This window comes from Phoenix dactylifera, chromosome 7 (assembly GCF_051530095.1).
Source record: "Phoenix dactylifera cultivar Ajwa chromosome 7, Ajwa_hap1_PhDact_Kaust_v1.1, whole genome shotgun sequence".
NCBI classification, from domain to species: domain Eukaryota; kingdom Viridiplantae; phylum Streptophyta; class Magnoliopsida; order Arecales; family Arecaceae; genus Phoenix; species Phoenix dactylifera.
Window position 1 is genome coordinate 29906302 of NC_143196.1, and position 20819 is coordinate 29927120.

At 40.4% G+C, this 20819-nt stretch overlaps 3 protein-coding genes and 1 non-coding gene across 14 annotated transcripts; 1 reads left to right on the top strand and 3 right to left on the bottom strand.

Moving 5' to 3' along the window:
* Window positions 1–5520, bottom strand: LOC103713165 (Amidase family protein). 4 transcript variants are annotated; one of them, XM_026806989.4, is made up of 11 exons: window positions 4389–5285; window positions 3727–4038; window positions 3419–3598; window positions 3167–3261; window positions 2978–3053; window positions 2734–2811; window positions 2472–2565; window positions 2348–2397; window positions 960–1073; window positions 761–825; window positions 1–370 (listed from the first exon to the last, which is right to left on the bottom strand). In XM_026806989.4, exons 1-10 carry the CDS (start codon window positions 5217–5219, stop codon window positions 769–771), a joined length of 1887 nt encoding a protein of 628 aa, XP_026662790.2. In that variant the 5' UTR covers window positions 5220–5285; the 3' UTR covers window positions 1–370; window positions 761–768. The 4 variants fall into 4 exon arrangements, 3 of the variants coding, with proteins under 3 accessions (XP_026662790.2, XP_008798214.2, XP_088557700.2); XR_001879798.5 differs by lacking the exon at window positions 761–825 and having other exon boundaries at window positions 2472–2573; window positions 4389–5254; XM_008799992.6 differs by lacking the exon at window positions 761–825 and having other exon boundaries at window positions 4389–5520.
* A 2195-nt stretch (window positions 5521–7715) lies between these two features.
* Window positions 7716–16057, top strand: LOC103713166 (beta-ketoacyl-[acyl-carrier-protein] synthase III, chloroplastic-like). Of its 8 annotated transcripts, none has more exons than XM_088701575.2 (9): window positions 7744–8191; window positions 10526–10674; window positions 12463–12599; window positions 13169–13271; window positions 13355–13473; window positions 14317–14349; window positions 15038–15102; window positions 15208–15427; window positions 15515–16057. In XM_088701575.2, exons 1-9 carry the CDS (start codon window positions 8010–8012, stop codon window positions 15734–15736), a joined length of 1230 nt encoding a protein of 409 aa, XP_088557701.2. In that variant the 5' UTR covers window positions 7744–8009; the 3' UTR covers window positions 15737–16057. The 8 variants fall into 8 exon arrangements, with proteins under 8 accessions (XP_089780541.1, XP_088557703.2, XP_088557705.1 ...); XM_089924414.1 differs by having other exon boundaries at window positions 7748–8191; window positions 15490–16057; XM_088701576.2 differs by having other exon boundaries at window positions 7798–8191; window positions 10624–10674.
* A 728-nt stretch (window positions 16058–16785) lies between these two features.
* On the bottom strand, window positions 16786–16859 carry TRNAE-UUC (transfer RNA glutamic acid (anticodon UUC)). The gene has a single exon. It is a non-coding gene; the product is annotated as a tRNA-Glu (tRNA).
* An 891-nt stretch (window positions 16860–17750) lies between these two features.
* Window positions 17751–20777, bottom strand: LOC120111006 (2-oxoglutarate-dependent dioxygenase 19-like). Its single transcript, XM_088701580.2, has 4 exons — window positions 20149–20777; window positions 19284–19655; window positions 18858–19179; window positions 17751–18439 (listed from the first exon to the last, which is right to left on the bottom strand). Exons 2-4 carry the CDS (start codon window positions 19649–19651, stop codon window positions 18158–18160), a joined length of 972 nt encoding a protein of 323 aa, XP_088557706.1. The 5' UTR covers window positions 19652–19655; window positions 20149–20777; the 3' UTR covers window positions 17751–18157.
* Between the last annotated feature and the right edge of the window lie 42 nt (window positions 20778–20819).

The following is a 20819-nucleotide window of genomic DNA, read 5'->3' on the forward strand; positions in this document are numbered from 1 at the left end:
TGCTGAGTTGATCACCCATCTTTGTTGAAGAAATGGCATTCTAGCTTCGTCAATGCCAAATATTACGCAGTAAACCAACAGAAGCTTAATAACAAGATCAGTCAGATGGTTCGTTCTGCACACGTGCTCGGCATGCGTACGCAGAGAGTAATCAATATACATTTAAAATAAAAGGAGAGCAAATACATAAAGAAAGTAAAAAATACACAAAATTTGATATGTTAAAGAGCCTAACTAGCAAATACTGAAACCTTCCTCTTCATCTGGCGACAAAACTATCCACAGTCTAGCTTTCTGCTAACAATGGTGGAATGAATCTGTAATTCTGAAGCGTCTGCTCAAAGATATGGCCCACCCGCAGCAACTTCTCCTGTGCAGACAACAAGGATATAAGCAACAATTAAATTAGAATATTAAGCTGATACGGAGCTAATTATCAATTCAGGAAACTACACTGTCGTGGGTCTGAGTTCCTGAATGACCAAAATCAGAGCTCCAACTTGACTCTTGAGCAAGATTTGTGGTAAAATACAAAACCAACGTTCAGAACCTTGCTCATTAAATTCAAGTTTGTTTCACAAGTCTGCATTTTTGCTAAAGTTCAAACAAACGGCAAAGCATGTACTACAGGTTAGGACTTCAAATATTCAGCAAGTTCTCTATCCCAACTCAGCTCAGATATATTTGGCCAACTTCAAAGGTTGAGAATAAGTCTCGAACTTTGGATAAAAAGCACAAGTTTGTTAGTTTTGCGTAATACCTGTTAGACTAAGGTCTTGATGCTAACAGTGTAGTCAAAAGGAACAAGGACTCAAGTAGTAGATCCTCCATCAAGGCATTTTAGTCAAAGGCATGAATGAATATGGGAGAATGGCATAAACACGGTAAGTTTTAGGATTACATAACACTCCCATCAGCTTTACATTGCAATTCTAGGTGCAGGATTGATTATGACTCACCTCATGGAAGGCCGCACCAATCATCTGAAGGCCAACTGGAAGGCCAGCAGGTCCACCTTCAACAAACCCACAAGGCACTACCAGTGCAGGGAGCCCAGCCAAGTTTACATTTACCTGCATAAAGAAAAGTAAAATCATAACATCTGCCTGCATGCTGTTAACTATTAGCTAACATTTCTTTGAAATATAGCCAATATTTCTCTACAAATTATAATTTAGCTCAGCATGCTGTTTAAAAGCAATCCTAATTGAAGAAGTCTGAAAAAAAGACCCTTTCATTTACAGTGATACATGGTACCAACGAATTTAAAAAGAAAAAAAAAACTCAGGTTCCAAGTTATGCTGGGTAGACAAAGAAGAACCAAGAATCAATCTTGAAATTCTGTTAGGTAACTTAATAGTTTTAATGCTACGTAACAAACCATTAATAATTCTCCTCGCAGCACTAAGAAACTCTTCACACTCATTTTTCTTATTTAACTAGTGGAAACATTACTTGCCTGCTTCTTACAAGCCTCCTAACATGTCTTCTCCTATATATTTACTCTACTTTAGATATAGAGCCAGTTGTTGCTCTGTCAGCTTAACTAAAGGACACCAAGACATGCAACAACAGAATATTGGAAAAGGGTACTCTGTTGCACAGCCTAGGTGCTATTTATAGAAAGGCAAATTACCAAAAACATGCACAGCATGTTTTAGCTTACATCTTGCAGGCATGCTAACTGCAAAGTTTATAACTTTTAATGTCACATTCAACTTTCTTCAGGCCAAATTAAGATAAGCCAAATTAAGATAATGTGGTATCTGAATTTCATCAAAAACTACATCATCTGCAATTAATCTGGCATTTGGTCAGATGGAGATGCAGCATGTGGCGATTACTTCAGAGGGCATCCCCTTCTCCAAGGTGGTAATGCAATAGTGATGCCTTATGAGACTGGCATCAATATGAATTTCATATTCTGAAAATGGAAAAGTTAGCATTAGCTACAAGTGGCATGGAAATCCTTAGCAGCTACCACCTCAATAACACGGAAAAGTGCCTTGTGTGAAGATAGTCAAATGATCTTGACTGTCCTTTCAAGATTACTCTTCAGTGGCTTGGGGTTAACAAATAAAGCTCATCTTTTTTTTCCCCTTTATGTTGCACTACATTTTGTTCCACATATGATCTATATAAACATTAAGCTGACATAAAATATTCAACATAGAACATATCCAGTTCATATTTAGTTCAATTAACGATTCAAGATCCTTTTTGGATATTGAACTACCAGTACCACAAAGAAAGCATTCACATGTTTGTCGACATATCTAATTGCAATTAATGGATTCTGAAGTGATAAACCAGACTAATGAAAAAAAGGACAATGCAAGATTCATACAGTCATGATATCGCCTGCATACATGGCTAGTGGATCATTGGTCTTTTCGCCTGCAAAATATTACATGCTGATGTAAGTGGAAAGGAATATCTGTATTAAACAGTAAAGATAAGAACCATCATACCTATTTTATAAGCAGCTGACGGTGCTGCAGGTGAAATGAGAATGTCATTTTTATCCAATGCATCCTTGAAGCTTTTCCGAACCAACGTCCTCACCTAGAAAGCTATAAAAATCATGAACATCTTCTTTATGGACCTTTTTAACATTTCTTTCTTGTTTTCCTTCATTTTGCATATATATAGATGCAAATGCATATATGAACAACAGAAGGCAAAGAGAGAGAGAGAGCGCGCTAAAAGGTAGCTGCAGCATGCATAACCTACCTGCTGGGCACGCTTATAATATGCATCATAGTATCCAGCAGACAAAGCATATGTTCCCATCAAAATTCTCATCTTGACCTAAACAAATTTAAGCAAATGTCAATTGACAGATGAACCACCCTCTGACTAATCTGTATTTAACATCTGATTTAAGAAAACAAGCATAAGAATTTTGGTGATTTAAATTATAGCAGTTCAGAAAAGATGCAAATTCAGAATCAAAATGAGGAACATGAATCCGCACCTCAGGACCAAACCCATTAGCTCGGGAATCTCCATAAAGCGAACTTAATTCATCAGCTGCTGCCTGGTATCCATACCTGATAAAAGAGTTGGCTGAATGTTGATATAACGTTGCAACACTCAGCAGCTACTATATGCATTTTTTAAAAAGAAAAGAAAAAAGCTACAAAATTAATCAGTAGGCTGTCACCTTACACCATCATAGCGTGACAAATTAGAAGAGGCTTCTGACGAAGCCAAGATATAGTAGGCTGGTAAACCAAGAGAAAATGAAGGTAATGATACCTACAGTGCAAAATATCATACATAACATTCAATAAATGTTTTACAAAGCAAGAAAATATCTGCAACTGAATGTGATGGTAAAAGATGAAAGAAAATAAGTCATTCTATAGTATAGTTCTAGAATTCAAAGGAAGGGCAAATTTATGAAGATGAAAACCTCTGTGACTATTGATCCAAGCTGTTCCAAGTGTGAAGCAGCAGCCTGAACAGAGGACATCACTCCCACGTCCACACCTTCTCCAGTAGTTTCCCGAATCACCCCAACTCTTAGTCCCTTCAAAGGTTTAGACTCCAAATGATCATGTGAAACCAACTGAGGTGCATAGTCAGAAACCTCCTGAAAACAGATGAAAAGGCCAAAAATGTTGGTTGGTAATTCTTTTTATGATTCCTACTAGTCAATTAATGTGGAACGGGGACTTCACTGCAATAAAAAGTGACAAATGAGGGTGTCTAAATTGTTACATGCTTACTGCTAGTCGCGTCTAATCTGTCATGACCAGATATTGCGGATAGAAGAATGGCAGTGTCAACGACTGAAGAACCAAAGCATCCAATGACATCCAATGACGATGCATAAGCCATGAGCCCAAATCGAGAGACACGCCCATAGGTCGGTTTCATTCCAACAACACCACAAAAAGACGCTGGCTGCCTCACACTACCACCAGTATCACTTCCAAGAGATACCACGCATTGTCTAGCAGAGACAGCAGCAGCTGAACCACCCGACGATCCTCCAGGGACGCGTGATACATCCCAAGGGTTTGTAGTAACCTAAGAACATTTGAACATAAAAACTTCTTATGCTATCATATTATACATTATTCAATAAATTCACTAATGAATTGGCGATCAAAAATTGAAACATTTTGACCCTTTTGCAAGTTTTCTCTGCTTAATACCATATTACGCTTCTCCTTTATCAATTATTACCACTTCCAACATTAGATCTCGAGTAATTTGAACCAAAGACATCAGAATCTAACAAAATGAGTTGTTCAATTGCTTCAAGCTATCCAATTCTTATCTAGAAAGTAAAAGATCACCAAAAATTGGAAACTTTTTCACACTATCAAGCAGAAGCAAGGAGGGGACCTAAAAAGCGACAAGCTTAAGACTAAAACCTGGAAGCCCGAGCCTTCGGTGGTACTCCCCATCCCGAACTCGTCCAAATTCGTCTTCCCAACTATAATCGCTCCGGCCTCCCGCAATCTCCTGACCGCCGTGGCATCAAAAGCCGGCCGATAACTGCCCAGAATCCTCGACCCACCGGTCGACGGCATATCGGCGGTGCAAATGTTATCCTTCACGGCAACCAGAACTCCAGTGAGCGGCCCCAGCTCCGCCCCGCTCTCCACCAACCGGTCCACCTCTCCCGCCTCCCGCATCGCCGTCTGGGAGACGTGGAGGAAGCTCCGGAGTTGCGGCTCGGTGCGGCGGAGGCGGTCGAGGTACTCAGCAGCGATCTCCGCCGCCGTCCTCCGGCGGGAGAGGAGGGATTCTCGGATGGAGAGGATCTCGGAGGAGGGGGGCGCGGCGATAGCTAGGTTTTGGGAGGCGGGGGTGGGGGCGGGCTGGGGGGAGAGGGCGGCGGCGGAGCGGTGGACGAGACGGCAGGGATTTGGCGGGAAGGGGAACGGGTTTGGCGGGAAATGGAGGGGAAGGCAGCGGTGGGAGAGGAGGAGGCGAGGGTTTTGGATCGGAGAAGGCATCGCTGATCTCCTCGCGCTCTCGAGCTCGCCGGAGATAGGTGGCTGTAGACCCGCGAATAAAGCGAAGCGATGAGGTCCTCGAGGGGAGACGCGAATAGAATTATCGGCCGTTCGATCAGGGGGAAAAGGTTGTGATTGGCATATTGACAGGATTATTATGCGGATGGATGGCAATCTGGTCCGGCATCTCCATGCGACCTTTTTTGATGAAGCTTTCTGTGCGACCGTTTGTGAGATCTGCATTCTGTATGATTTTGTTATATATAATAAGTTGAAAATTAGAGTGGCCTAGCTCATGTCCCACATAAATCCATTCCTTCCCCGCCCCCTTATTGGCATCCCAATTTATCAAGAAGTTATATCCAACAACCCATGTATCAATTCATCGCATCAGCTAAGATTACCAGTAAACAAAATAATAAAAAAAAAAATTTAAAAAAAAGAGAAATGTTAGATTTTGGGGAGGGAAATGAATAAATACAGATGCGGATTGAAAAATATTTCCTCACAAACTTTCGGCAAACCCACGGATCCTTTGACTCTGGCTATGAATGAAACTATCGGCGAAGCATGAGGAGTACCTCATCACCCCTTTGTCATTATCAATTCTAATGTCGCAGTGACCTAAATTTGCTGTGCTGTCGAGTACGCCTGTTTCGTCCAACTTTTGGCCCGGTCGGGTACCTCTATTGCTGCTATCCACGATCGGACTAATACCAACCTTTTCAACCTCATCTAGATGATGGAGTACCTCGGTCTTCCATGGGGTTTTGTCGGCAGCTCCAACCCGACAAGGCCATTTGTAAGATCGGTATTTTTGAGAAAGCTAATGATGTCCGTCCAATTAGTGGAGTAGATCCCTTTTTCAAAGTCGATCCAAAACGAATCTATGAGGTCGAAGGTTTCACCGAGCTTTGCACAGACTGGGCAAGAGCCACCGTTCAGCACATGCTATGGTGGCTACCGTGCTTCCCAAAGTCATGGGAGAGCTCACGGAGAGAAGGGGAGGAAAAGAGGATCCCATTTGGCTCAAAAGAGGGGGCGGAACTGGTATTGCTGATGTGGCCAAAAAATGTCCATATGGCGGCATTTTATTGGTCCGATGCACCGTTGAGCTAGTAGACCGGATGATCACGAGCAATAACACCATACTCGCCAACTTGTCGGAAGAAAGAAATGAATCGTCGATATGCCGCTTAATGACACCGGGAAGTGGAGGAGCCTAATTGACCCATTTTGTATGTACTGGCTTTTTTAATGCTCCAAGGGGTCCATGGTCTTACGTGGCCATAGCCAGGCCTGACGGGCCTACCGGGGAAGCTTCTCCTTCGCTCCAAAGGATCAACTCCACCAATCTTTGCACTTAATGCATATGCTAGGTACAATTTTCAAGACACCTTTCTGAGAAAAAAACTTTTGTTTTCTCTAATGAAAGAAGAAACAGAATTGCATTCATTCAAACTTGATAGTGAGAATGTACTTCATTAACTTATATAAATAAGATTAAGAAAACACTATAATCTATCTATATATATATATATATATATATAACTATTTTTTAGTGAGAAATGAAAAAGGAACTATTATCTTATATAATTTTTTTTAAAAGATATATAACTTAGGAAAAATGCAAAAGGCTTGATATGACTTAACAGTCGGCTTTGTAACACAAAACATTGCACTTCCCAATAAAACCGCATTTGAGAACCTAATATAACAAAACATCACGTAATGGTGGTTGGTAATGTAACAAAAGGCGAGAATAAAATATGAAATTAGGACCTTTTTGGATTGGATAACATCCTTTCACAATCACAAGAGGACAGGGTAGTTTGAAGGATCATAGTTAAGGTCAAGCTCAACAAGAAGAATTAAAACTAAACTCCAACCACGTGCCTACCTAGACTTTATTAAAGCAATTTTGAGTGCTGAAAATGTGCAAGAGCTTGCCGTTTTCCTCTTTTATAAAGATAGAGAAGCCTTGTCACTGCTATAGATCCTTACCTGGTCAAATCCAATAAAAATTCTAAAAAGGGTTGATGGATCCAAGTAACTTTTAGGCTATGGAAATTCTCCTGAGAATATGGTTTGGCCTTCCATTATCGATGTAATTTAATTAAAAAAATGTATAATTGTATTAAATGTTGGCTAAAAACTTTATGACAACTTGTGGATTCTCTCTGCTTGTCAAAATATTTAATTTGGCGAGGAAGCTAACTTGCCTGATCAGTAAAAACATCGAGCGCTGGATATCGACGGTCTCGATTTGAATTTCAGCATTACCTGATTTGATTAAACTTAATAGATCCAAACCAAACACCTCACAGCATCAAAAGATAAGAAAATTGAGAGGCATGGACCATCCATCAACTGTCATAAATAGGTCATCTTACTCAATGGACTCTTTTAACAACATCACTGAAAAAACTGTCATGTATTTGATAGTTCAAATCATAGATCAACGTTAATTCTACATTAAACTACTTGTTCTTTGTTAGCCCAAGAGTGTACTTTGATGATGTTATTATACTCGAATGCTATCTTCATTCTGTAAACCAAGTAAATACGCGTCGTTTTTTCAGTGTCAAATGCAAGTTTCTCAACATGTTACCATGCTTCATCTCATGCGATTCAAAAACGCCCTGCAGCCATCGTAATAACAGCCGCTAGCCGTTACTCTCCCCATGGCTCGCATTCGGTCTGCTTACCGGGCCCGGCCCGGTCTCGCCTTTTCGGTTCAGACGCTAAGCTCCGAAGGAGTAGTTGCGAACGCCCTCTCTCTCTCTCTCTCTCTCTCTTTCTCGCTCTCGCTCTGTTCCGTGTTGCCTCGCGGCGGAGCTCCCAAAGCCGGGGGCAGAGCCCGCGAGAAAGAGACCGAGACGGAGAGACCTCTCCACCACGTTATTAACCTCGTCGCCATGCGCTCTGATTCGCTCCTCTATTCCCTACCTCCTCCTCCCCTCCTCTTCTGAGATCTCGAGGCGACCCCTTCCGTCTTCGTTCTCTTTTTACCTTTCTCCGTCGCCGATTGCGATGGCTAATGCTCCTGGGCTCGTTTCTCCGCCTGCCCCGTTCTTCCGGGGAAGAAATTTGGCGCCTATTGGCTTTTTCCGGCCTGGCCACTTCTTGGAGGCGAGGAATGCGAGGAGGGCGCCGCTCAGGTGCTGCGCCGCCCTGGGAGCCGCCACCACCTCTTCCAATCCTCGTCTTCCAAGGTATGTTCTTTTTCCCTTTTCCTCCCTTTTCCCGGGGAATTTTTTTGTTGGATTTGAGTGTTGGGGATCTTGTTTTCGTTGCTAATTGTCACTTCATCATGACTTAATGGCTCGTTTCGTTTGGAGATTTGCAAACTTTGTTCTTTTGGGTGCCTAAAGATCGGGTCTTGGTGGTACTAGGATGGATTTCTCTACAAGTCATCACGCCAAATCTTGTAAAATTGGGATCCAAGCATTTGTGTACTCGCTGTTTGATCGAGCTCAAAATTATCTTATCGATTCCTATATGGTTTGCTCAATTTGAACCATTCTGAGAATTTACCACTACTTTATTAAACAAAAGGTTATTTTTTAATATAAGCAGCCGAGGCCTAACTAATGAAATGATGGTATTAGGGTGGTCTTCCATCTATGTTCAGCAGGTGCATTATGTCACTCGAAAAAGCCAGTAGTTCTTCTTAATGATTCTTTAGTGTATCCAACCTTGGGGACCAGCCAGTGGGGCGCTGGGTACTTCCCTATATACGTGATCAAAATTTATGGAATCTTTTGTTTAGAACAGTTTACTTAAAAGATTATTGAAGTCGAGAAAAGACTTCTTATTATGTAGCTTAAGAAAACTGAACAATGAGGAATATTTCGGTTTTCTGCTGGATGGAAAAATGGCACTTCAAGACATTATAAGCATTGTAAGAGATTTTCAAGCAGACAATGCAGATCTGGTACTTATGTTCAATCTACACAGGATTTCACATTTGTTATAACATTTTGCAAGAATTGGTAAATCAAGAATTGGTAAAAGCAGTAGCAAATATCAATGAAGTAAACTGGTTTATTTCTTTCATTTTAAAACTTTTTTCTTTTCTTAAGAGGTAAGTTAGACAATGATCAAAACTAGATCCCTCTGTTCTCTTAGTTGTATGTCTGGATACGGAGAGATTTTTGTTCATCTACCAGTAATTTTGGTCAACCAGTAATTAATAAACTCAGTGATCATCAGTTTCAGACAATGTTCTAGACATGCTAACAGCAAGGACTATTTGCAGGCAATGTCCTATCTGCAGGCAATGCATTGGCTCTAAAGTTCTTGTTTCAATTCTATCTGTTAGATTCCATATATTTTATCAATATCCCAAATCCACTTTTGAGATAAAAGAACTCCAATAGTTGACATTAGATGCTTTTTTTTGGCCAGTTTTGTTTACTATGTCCGCTGATGTTAGCAGTTTTCTGAGAAATGCGAGTTACATGACTGTTTATTTGCTTGAAATTTATGTAAACTTTTTTCTTAAAAGAAAATTCACTGACAGCTGCAATGTGGCAAAGAATTCTGCTTTATAGCATACTCCCATATAAAATTTATTTAGAATTCTATGATATATGTTACCCATTGCTCATTATGTTTCAAGTTCTTGCTTTGCGCAAAAGATGATATTTTTTTTTATTTCAGTTTATTGGCCTTTATATTTTTCCAGATAGATATTGAAGGTTACCGATGATCGTACTTTGTTTTCCATTCCATTACAATTATTTTAACAAACCTTATAAGATATCCACTTCTTTAAAATACTTCTAAGTCACATGCACTGATATGCATTTCCAGCAGAATTAGAGCATGATAAATGGAGAGAGATACTGATGGATTAGTGTGCGGCTACCACACTCCCTCGAGGTTCAAGGAAAAATCTTGTTAGATTGCAATTGGGTCCATGTGTAAAGATAGGCAGTAAAGATTTTTCAAGCATATAAGAATTTAGATGAGCTTGGTGAATATGAGAATGCTGAATTAGACTCATAAAGGATAAGTAGAAATTTTCAGAGAAGGCTTCAGAAGCAGGTGATGGGAAAAGGATGTATCCTTTAATATGGATGACGATTGAAGATAGACTCATAAAGCTGATTTAATTACATGTCATGGTTAATGCTACAGTAGTCACCACCTCCAATAACATTAAAAAAAAGAAACCAAAGAGTTTGGTCCTAAGATATGTACATTAATAGGCCTCCTTTCAATGTAGATGAATTAGCAATGATTTCTCTAATCTGTTTCCTGGTCCCTTTTTTTCTGATGGAGTTCAGTCCCTTGCTCAGAAGATATGACTTTCGTTGAACAGTATACTCAGTCATATGACATTTACAAATTGCATGTTTATGCTGTGGGCTATAACATACACATATTACTTTGCTACACTTATGTTAATTATGTTCGTAATTTGATCTCTATTTTTAAGTGGCTCAAAGATGTTTATGAAGTTGAAAAGGAATTTGAGAGGTTGTCTCGTAAGCACTTTGGAGTATGATACTGTTTTCTAAATTGAGCAAGAAAATATACAGAGTTGTTGGAATGGGTTCGAAGCTTGTTGGATGTGGATCAGCTGCACCAAAGCTTCTGATTTCTAACAATGACCTTGCACAAATTGTTGAAACTTCAGATGAATGGATTTCTGTTCGCACAGGGATTCGCAACCGGCGTGTCCTTACAGGTATTATATTGTTAATATATCATTCCTTTTCTTCCATCATCGATATGGTGATCTAGTTTACACATATTGTGCTTTGTTTGGATGAAAACTTTGTCAGACATATCTTGACTTCCATCAGCATGTAAACTATTTTCTTATGAAGAATTCACGAACCACCTTACATGATATGTCCCACTAAAAGGCTTCAAAGAAAATACAATTTGGTGATGGGGTATCTGACCAGAACATTTTCAAGATATCTAAATACGTTTAGGCATCTCTGTCCCAAATAAAGGGCATTTTAAGATGCCAGTGGAGCGCACTAGGATCTTTATGCAGCCAGAAACTAGTACAAGTGGGAAGACCATATGATGTACAAAACAACATAGCCAAGCATTAATTTTGATAAGTATACATCTGCCATGGAAATATCTAATCTTGCATTGAAACAACTGACTAGGATACCTTTGGCTGTACTAGAAAATTTCGTAATGTTGAGTTTTTGGTTGGATTGATCTGAAAAAGGTTCTGAAATCACAAAGTTAATGATTTCTACATTGAGGGCATGTTTGGTTTGGAGGAGTTGGACTCTAAAATGGGAACGGAAATGAGTGCTCCCATTCCAGCCATTTGGTTGGAGGGAGTTCCGTTCTCATTCCAATTTCAAGGGGATGGAAAATGCCCCAATCCTCTAAAATCTAATCTCTACTCTCCCCTAGTATTCAAATCTCATCCTGATTCCAATTCTGATTTCGGTCATGAACCAAATGATCGAGGGATATGACCATTCTGATTCTCATTCCAATCCATTTCGATTTTTATCTCGATTTCGATTCCAGTCGCGAACCAATCACGCCCTAAGCATAATTTTTCAAATTCACATTTTTTTTTTCATATGTTCTATTCTTCCCTAAAAAATTCTCAACCTTTAGATTCAAAAACTAGGAATTCATAAAAAATATAAAATAATAGTTTTAAGCAAGGTCCGCAGTACCGGGTCCGGTAGGCGTATCGGTTGCCTATCGGACCGGTACGGTTCTGGTTTGTATCGAAACCGGACGGTACGAACCGGAAAGCTCTTCCTTGCCGGAGCCGGGGAAGAAGAAGAGAACGAGAGAGAGCGCAGGAAAGAGAGGGAGGGAGACGTCCTGTGGCCGCTATCGGAGAGCCGCGGAGGGGCGGCAGAGGCCGGTGGGGGGCGGCGGAGCCCGGCGGGGGGCGGGGAAACCCGCAGGGGCGCGGCGGAGGCCGAGGCCGCGGCCGCGGTTTTTAATTTGGGAATTTTAAGTGAAGTCAGCAACCGATATGCCGACTTCACTTAAAACCCCCAAATTAATCCGCCACGGCCCCGCAGGTTCCCCTGCCCCCCCGGGCTCTGCCGCCACCCACCAGCTTCCGACGCCCCTCCGCGGATCTCCGATGGCGGCAACAGGTGGTCTCCCTCCCTCTCTTCCCCACACTCTCTTTTTCTCTTCGTCTTCTTTATCTCTGGCACGGAACCAGCAAGTACCGGTTTCCACGGCTCCGGCGTACCGGTAGCTGGCCGGACCGGTTCGTACCGGCTGGTACAAGCCGGTTCGGCATACCATGGTTTTAAGTTTAAAACCTCCAAATGCATCTGTAATTCAAGGAGCTGTCTTAAAACAGGCAATCAAAGTTGCATAAAATAGTGCTATCGCATGATGCATATTATGTTTGTTCTGTGGTGTATGCAATGGTGCCAGAAAAAAACTAGGTTGTCTTTCAAATCTTTTATGATGTTGAAAACTATATCTGGACTTGTTGTGTATAATTATCTTAATTTAACAGGGAATGAAACAGTCAGTGGGTTGGCTGTAGAAGCAGCAAAGGGGGCTCTTCAAATGGCTCAAGTGGAACCTGATGATATCGATCTTGTCATTATGTGCACATCTACTCCAGATGACCTTTTCGGTTGCGGTGCTCGGGTATGCTATCAAAGACAATGTTGTTGAATGCTATTCTCAAACTTGCATTATCTTCTATTAGATGAAGTAACTACTAGCATCCAATCTTAGTTCATTTATTTTTTCCATGCTTAAGTTAAATGATTTAAATGGAGCCTTTTAGTGAGCCAGCTTTCAAGACCAAAGGTAACAGACTGTCTGCACCTTTCCACTTTGAATTTTACTACCTCTCATATGATATGTTGCTGTTTCACTTTAACTTTTCCTTTGTAAGTTTCGTATCTGAAAGGACTTGGAAACTGCAGAAGCTGAAACTAGAATGCTTTTTGACTATATCATAGTCTTGCGAAGTTTTTTGCTTATTTGCACGCATTTGGTTCATTTGTTGAGTTTATTGATGATAGAGATGCTACTGGATGATTTTGCTGTCTATCTTGATCTCTTACATTGAAGATTTACTGTATAAAATGATTGCCTTTCTCGTCTACCCGTACTATTTTTCTGTTTAATTATGGATCTCTCTATTGGATTCTCCTTTTGTATTCACAGATTTACTATTTAAACAAAGTTCTTGGTAAACGTAAATTCAGGTACAGAGAGACTTAGGGTGCAAAAATGCTTGGGCCTTTGATGCTACAGCAGCTTGCAGCGGGTTTGTTGTGGGCCTGATCACAGCAACTCGTTTTATTAAAGGTAATCTAATTATTTACACAAGGTTGCCCAATATCTTTTTAGTTGCATAATCTGTAAGATTAACTATGCTGCATCAACTACAGGTGGTGGGTTTCAGAATGTCCTAGTAATTGGTGCAGATGCTCTCTCACGATATGTCGACTGGACAGATAGAGGCACATGCATACTTTTTGGTGATGCTGCTGGCGCTGTGCTGGTTCAGGTAACTGATTTTCTGTTGCCTTCTCAAGCTTAAGGTCGTCTTTTTAATAAATAGCTCATCCATCTCATTCCAAGTTCCATAGGGGACTTCTTCCCAAGACAATGATATTAAATACTGTGATATGAGTTCTTCAAACAAGCTTTAGACTACTGAAATCTAAAATCAATATCATCAATGATATATCTTTTTTGCACTGTTTAAAGTTGCTGATATGTCTTAACAAAAATATGAATGACTAACTGTTTGGTTGTTAAGAAGTTTAAAAGTTATCTGAAACTCTCCCATGTATTGTTTCCATCCCTTTAAAAACTGGTACTTGGGTAGTTCATATTTTAGGAAAATTTGGAGAACAAACGCTTTCATGCATGACACTGTATGACATGACCAATGTTAGCCTTTATAGAAACGTGGTGCACAGGCACAGAGTTTTGGATTGTCCCAATTGGAGTCCACTGGTGCTGGTGTTGATAGTAGAACTTTTGCCTGTTTGAAGTGCCAGATTATATCATATAAGGTTTTCGAACTCCTTTAGCAAATTCCCATGGTTTTTTCTTCTTTTATATAAAATCATACTACCTTCAAGTAGGTGTTTTGATTAAAGTATTGTAAGTGGTTAACAAAGTATTTTTTCTCTATTTTATGTTGTTTTAAAGTGGCCCTATGTTTAATATTTTTGAAGGTTAAAGTTTCAGATGCTTTGTTACACCTTGATATCGAGGGCTTATGCCCAGCTCAGCATCTAGGTAACATTGTTTTGTTGTGGACTACAAATATAGAATGTACAAAGACAACAAATATACACCGTTCTGATTGCACTTGTGCATATCAACTGGCTTCTTGCAGGACTTATGCATCTGGAGTCTCAACAATGGTCTGGTAAATCCATTAGCCATCTGATCGAAAGAAGGGGCTCACAAAATATAAGTGCCACAAATAAGTGTAATTAATTTCAATGTTTTTGATGTGAACACAGAAAGTTAAACTTGCAATAGAATAGCAACGAGATTAACATAATGAACAAAGAGAAAAAAAAAAGCCACCCAAGGAATGGGGCATGCCATCATGCAATGAGCATGTGCACAGGCGTAGTGCCACACTTCTGAGGGCAGGCACAATTTTTTTCTTTCTTTGTAGTTGGGTGCGGTGTGTGTCTTAGCATCAGATCCTTTAAATATTCAGAGCCATATCCAAGTGCCATAACATTTTCCATGTTTAAGTGTCCAGTATGGATACTTCACACTAAATCGTAGGATCCAGGTAACATAGGGATTCAATGAATAGAACCGAGAGATCTGGTATTGAATTGGTGATCTTATAATAGTGGTGCATAGCAACCTTGCTATTGCTTTACATCCTAATAATAACAGTTGTCTTTCAAATGTTGTAAAATGCTGCAACTATAATCAAATATGCTCTTTGATATGTTTATCACTTTGATGCATGCACAGGTCGCGTAATCATATTGCTGACATTATTTTTAGTGTTAATTATGTATTTAGCTGTAACATGTAAAGAGTATCTCTTTGAAAGGTGTGTTTACTTCTACTTTTTCAAATTTTTGCAGGCCTGCAGTCATGATGAAGATGGCTTGCTTGGCTTTGACTTGCACAGTGATGGTCATGGCCAAAAGTATAGATCTTCTCTTCAAGTTTTCATGCAGAAAGTTCATATCTGATCCACATTCCTTGCCCATTACATTCAAAATCAATTGTTACCCTTGTGGCTTCATTGTAGGCACCTAAATGCCATAGCCAAGGATGAGGAAACTGAGCTCATCTTGAACAATAATGGTGCACCTCTTTTTCCTCCAAAGAGATCATCATATTCTTGCATCCAAATGAACGGCAAGGAGGTTTTCCGCTTCGCAGTGCGGTGTGTGCCAGTGTCTATTGAAGCTGCACTGGACGAAGCTGGCCTAACAAGTTCCAGCATTGACTGGCTGCTGCTTCATCAGGTAACCAGTTCCTGCCAATGCCAAATTCTTATTATTCAGTGACTAATTCATTCTGAATCAAGGTGGCAAAAACAATCAACTTGGCAGGCAAACCAACGCATCATGGATGCTGTAGCCACCCGGTTGCAGATGCCCCCGGACAAGATTATCTCAAATTTGGCTGGCTATGGGAACACAAGCGCTGCATCGATCCCTCTGGCATTGGATGAGGCTGTTCGAAGTGGAAAGGTGAAGGATGGCAATACAATTGCTGCTGCAGGTTTTGGGGCTGGACTTACGTGGGGATCTGCAATAGTGAGATGGAAATGAGACTCTCCCCTGGAACTGAGGAGGTTGAAAGGTTTAGCAAGGGAGCATGTATCATTAAGTTAAAGCGCAGTTTTGCGTTCCTCCATATGAGATCAGGCTGAAAGAGGGGCTACGCTGCTTTCCAGGCCAAGCCCTTGTTCTTAGTCTTCTACTTTTCCAGTTATTTTTCTTTCAAGTGAACTATGAGCAGCCAAGTATTTATTTCTTTTTCCCCAGGTCATCATGGGTTGTGGAACCATCTGTGAAATGGAATAGCAACCAAATGCCTTTGCAGCTGTCAAGCAATACTGACTGCAACTTTAATGGTCTTTCATACAACGTGATACATTGAGTTTTTTTTAAAAAAATTATTTTTATTATTTTTATTTTAAATGCAAGTTTTTTTGGTGTTCTTACCTGGCCATTTCTTAGATATATGGAATGAGATTGAGCTGAATTTATTTATTTTTTTTATTTTAACTGAAATAATTTTCCTCACCAGTTGGCATTAGATTGGTTTTTGCATGAATCAAGCCCCAATAATATCAATACAATTGAATTTCTTCTTGGTTATCTAATTATGGATTCGTGAATTTTTTTTTTTAAAAAAAATCCTATGAGATTTTCCAAGATCTCTCTCTTGCTAATCTTTCAGTGAACTACACCTCTTTTTGTCACCTACGGCTACATGGCGTATCCAAGGTTTTAATATTAGTAGGAAAATTGAGGTACACTGTCTTAAGAAACAAGTAATAAATAGTTCTAAATAACCTAATAACATACATTGTTTTAAGATTTTCTTGAACTTATATAACATGGTAATTAACTCTTGCATTAGATGAGAGAAGATAAATAGTTCTAAATAACCGATTCAGATTGTCAACTTAGAACCTGCCTATTAAAAAAACATCCAAAAAGTATTTTCATAACTCGTCATGTATAATTTTTTTCTAAAACATTCCATTGCCGGTATTTGAACCCTGGGTGACGGTCAACTTAGAGCCTACCTATTAATAAAACATTCAAAAAGTATTTTCATAACTCGTCGTGTTCAAAATTTTTTTAAAAAGTTCCATTGCCGGGATTTGAACCCGGGTCGCCTGGGTGAAAGCCAGGTATCCTAACCGGACTAGACGACAATGGAAATGTAATCAATCCTTCACGTTCAAATATAGTATGTATAAAGAAAATCCACTTCCTGAATTCTTCGCTTCAGCCAATGCTCTCGCACGGTGTTGAATCATTATTTTTCTCTAAATCTCAAATGTTCTCGTCGGTGTTTAGGCAGGATTGAAGCCTCTAGCTGGTACATTTTGATTTGTTTACTTGGATTCAACACATTGTACTGCTATCTGATTATACTTTGATGGGCATCACTGGTGTCCATGATCATTATCTTCATTACAGCACTGATAACTAATAAGAGTTAGATAGGGTTGCCACCATGAGATAAAAAATTGAAAGCTTTTACAAAAGTTCCCATACAATGTTATATAAATCCAAGAAACCAAAGACCAAATTCACCTGTGCAATATCTAAACATAAGTACTTAATAATCTTGTTCTCAACAACAAATGGTGCTTATAGATCCCAATCAAACAACACTCCAAAATGTTGAGGGCTAAGGCTGCAATTGGATCGGACACTAGCACATCTATATCTATATTTGTTTTGTTTGACGAATACATATACGGATGTTAGTCGGATGAAAAAATTATATTCATATTTGTTTTAAATGGATACGGATACAAATCGAATATTGAAAGTATGGATATAAATTCGAATATAAATCTCATAATTAAACTTAATTTATGATCATAGAATCAAACATATTACTAAGTGGATGATAAATCAAATTAATAGTATGCTAACATATTTATTTATTTTTTAAAAAAATTATAAATATTACATAAAATTAAATAGAGTTACAAATGGAATCGAATATTCGAATACGGATCGGATACTAGTCTATCCATATCTATATTCATATCCATTTTTCTTTGATGAAAATGCATATGGATACCGATATTAGTCATGAGATGCTTAAATTTCTATCCATATCTGGATAGATTTGGATACAAAAATAGATTTAGATAGATATTATTTGATCTACTTTCTAGGGCGCATTGCCCCATAGGCAACCTTAGTCATGTTGCCAAAGTCGAGAAGTTGATGTTATAACGAGTCCAGCAGATCATCCATCAGCTGCATAACTTTGTTAGGACCAGCTAACCCGTTCCGTAAGTTTATTTGGAAACTGATTACAGCAGCATATAAAGATCCCTCATGTGACATATCCTGATACATGTCCCCAGGGGACTGGGATCCGATTGCACAAGCTGAAAAACTACACAAAAGAGAAGACAAGATATCCACGCGCAAAGATTTCACATACAGCTAGGGTCCGCTTTCCCAGAAGTTATTATTACGAATAGTGCATTCCTACGTCCATCCTGCTTGCTTGCTACTTGCATAGTGAGAGATGTGAATGACATCTTCAGGCCTGGAAGGAGGGTGGGTCTTGTTCCTCATCCGCAGCCGGAGATACTCCTTGTACCTGAACCCCCTGTAACCGGGAGCCTCGCCGATCTCGCTCGTGAACTGTGGCAATGGCTCGATCCACTTCTCACCGTCGATGCTGAAAAAGAAGGCAAAGGAGTGCCTGTGTCTTCCTCTCCTCAGCACCCTATGCATGGCGCTCCGGAACTGGTTGTTGCTCAGGACCTTCAAGAAAAACGAGTACTCATGGCTCAGTCATGCATCTTTTAACCCTCCCTCCTTAGAATTCCATCTAATTAACTCATTTCAACTCAAGGATTGAGACCTGGTTGTCTATTTCAGAGCTTCTTCTTCTTAACTTTTTTTTTTCCTCCAAAAGTCTTGCGACATTTTCCAATTAAATAAATTAAAGAATGGTTAAGACTCGACATTATGTCAAATTTTAATACCGCAGAAAGCGATTGGTTGGTATATGCATGCATGCTTATATCAGCTAGACCAGAGATTTTAATCAATTCGATGCATTTCGACCCAAAAGTCATGCAGCTGGCGGCAGGTTAATTTTACTGATCACTTGAACATCCTCTGATCAGCATGGCCGGCCATAGAGCAATAACAATTTGGATGGCCTTCGCATATATACCTGAATGATATCTCCAACGTTGACAATGATGCTCCCTTCCTGAGGATCAGCTGGGATCCACTCGCCATCTTTAAGAACCTCAAGCCCGTCAACATCATCCTGGAAGACAAATGTGAGGCAATTCCCATCCTGGTGCTCGCTTATTCCATTGTTCTCGGTGTCGGTCGCAGGAAAATATCGCAGAGCCGTCATGAAGTCGGATCTTCGATCTTTGTTGTACTCTTTGAAGAAGTTGGGAGGAAGGCCCATGCACTCATTCAAGATCTCCTCAGCCAGTAATCCTATTCTAGAGAGCTGAGTAAAGCACTCATCCAGGACAGATCTTGAGGCAGGAGCAAAACAATGCATCAGGACTCTTTCAGCATGGCTAATTATATGGTTATCAACCTCGAGGATCAAAGCGATAACTACACTCTTAAGCAATACCTGAGCTCAGGTGGGTCGGCGGGCAGCAAGTTGAATCCTAGCTCAGGGGAGAACATCAGCAAATACTCGTTCTTGTCCGGAGAATTGTCAGGCTGTCGAGAATAGCCTGCAGGTAGAGGGGCTTCGGAGCCAACTATGGGCCTGAACTTGAGCTTCTCTTCTTCGGGGAGTTGGAAGAAAGCCTTGGAGAGCTTGATGGCTCGGGCCATGAGGTCAGCGGGCATGCCATGGTTCACTATCCGGAAGAAGCCATAGGTTCGGCAAGCATGGCCTATGATCTCTGTGGCTTTCTTCCTCCCACTTTCATCTCCATGGAAGAAGGGAGACAAATCTACTGTAGGAATGGCGTTGCTGCGCTCGCTCGCCATACTCCTGACCAACACAAAAGGAAGATGCTTATTGCTCCATGGCCCGATTCCAAAGTGTGAGGACATGAGTGGGTTCATGGAGGCTGACCTCGGCCCATAGTCTATATGAACTAAGAAACACTGTAGTCAGATTCATGGAGGCTGATCACGAGTCGATCGTGATGTTTGTGATTAGATTTGAATGGGTTTAGGCTGACCACGGATCTATCGTGGTATTTGTGATTAGATTTGAATGGATTTGAATCCTTAGCCTACCAAGGATGTCGGGGTTTGAACGGAAGGTATATGTAAGAATCTGTATGGGTGTGTATTTAGTCCTACATTGATTATTCATCGAGAAGATTTTTGGTACTTATAGAGTTGTTATACAAAGCACGCAAAAACCAAAAAAATATATATATAGGGTCTAACGATCCTAAAATTATTAGTCCGAGCGCTCTTATCTGGTCAGGAGGGAGGGAAGGGAGAGAGAGAGAGAGGAGGAGGTAGGGTTATACCTGGAAGCGTGTTGGGATGACCGCTGCGGGGTTCTGGATGGAGGGTCAGCTAAGAGGATACCGCCAGCTTGGCTGTTTTTATAGGCAAATGAACCCTCATGCAATACATCAGCACGTCATCTTTTGATGATGCATTGACACATGGCTTTCTTCAGTTACAACGTCTACGTCAGTTGCTCTCTATTAAAACAACAAAGTCAACTTCTTCAGTTGCTCTCTATTAAAACAACAAAATCAACTTCTTCAGTTACAACGACTACTTCAGTTGCTCTCCATTAAAACAACAAAATAAAGACGTCCGGGTAAAGCATTCACTTGACAAGCCTAAGCACAGCCCGATTTTGGGTCAGATGTATTAAGTTTTGAACCCAACTCAGCCTACAAGGCCTCAATTCACTTCCCATTTCCCAAGTTTGGCTAGAACCGGACGGGCGGGACGGCTTCGCGAGATTCTACCGTAGCAAACCGGAGCTCAAAGGTTACCTCAACAAGGAGAGGAGAGGAGATAATCGTTGATTCGCAAAACACCACCAAATTCAAGCGATTTTGTGCACTCTCCGTTCCCTTGTGAGACAATTTAGCGCCAGCTTGTCAAAACAGAGGTCGCAGCATTACCGATGCAGGCGGTCAACACAACCAATAAACGGTTCTGGACGGTCGTAGTCAAAAGA

Bases quoted from the DNA above. Each gene is read 5' to 3' on its own strand.
- LOC103713165 (XM_008799992.6), bottom strand. From the start codon at position 5,219: ATGCAGATCTCACAAACGGTCGCACAGAAAGCTTCATCAAAAAAGGTC. The intron at 1,074-2,347 runs GTATGAATCTTG...TTCTTTATGCAG, and splicing joins ATGCAGGCGATATCATGACT to GTAAATGTAAACTTGGCTGG. The intron at 371-959 runs GTGAGTCATAAT...TTGTCTGCACAG, and splicing joins TTGGTGCGGCCTTCCATGAG to GAGAAGTTGCTGCGGGTGGG.
- LOC103713166 (XM_088701575.2), top strand. From the start codon at position 8,010: ATGGCTAATGCTCCTGGGCTCGTTTCTCCGCCTGCCCCGTTCTTCCGG. The intron at 13,272-13,354 runs GTAATCTAATTA...CATCAACTACAG, and splicing joins AGCAACTCGTTTTATTAAAG to GTGGTGGGTTTCAGAATGTC. The intron at 15,103-15,207 runs GTATAGATCTTC...GCTTCATTGTAG, and splicing joins AGTGATGGTCATGGCCAAAA to GCACCTAAATGCCATAGCCA.
- LOC120111006 (XM_088701580.2), bottom strand. From the start codon at position 19,651: ATGGCGAGCGAGCGCAGCAACGCCATTCCTACAGTAGATTTGTCTCCC. The intron at 19,180-19,283 runs GTATTGCTTAAG...TCCTGCCTCAAG, and splicing joins GCCGACCCACCTGAGCTCAG to ATCTGTCCTGGATGAGTGCT. The intron at 18,440-18,857 runs GTATATATGCGA...TTTTTCTTGAAG, and splicing joins ACGTTGGAGATATCATTCAG to GTCCTGAGCAACAACCAGTT.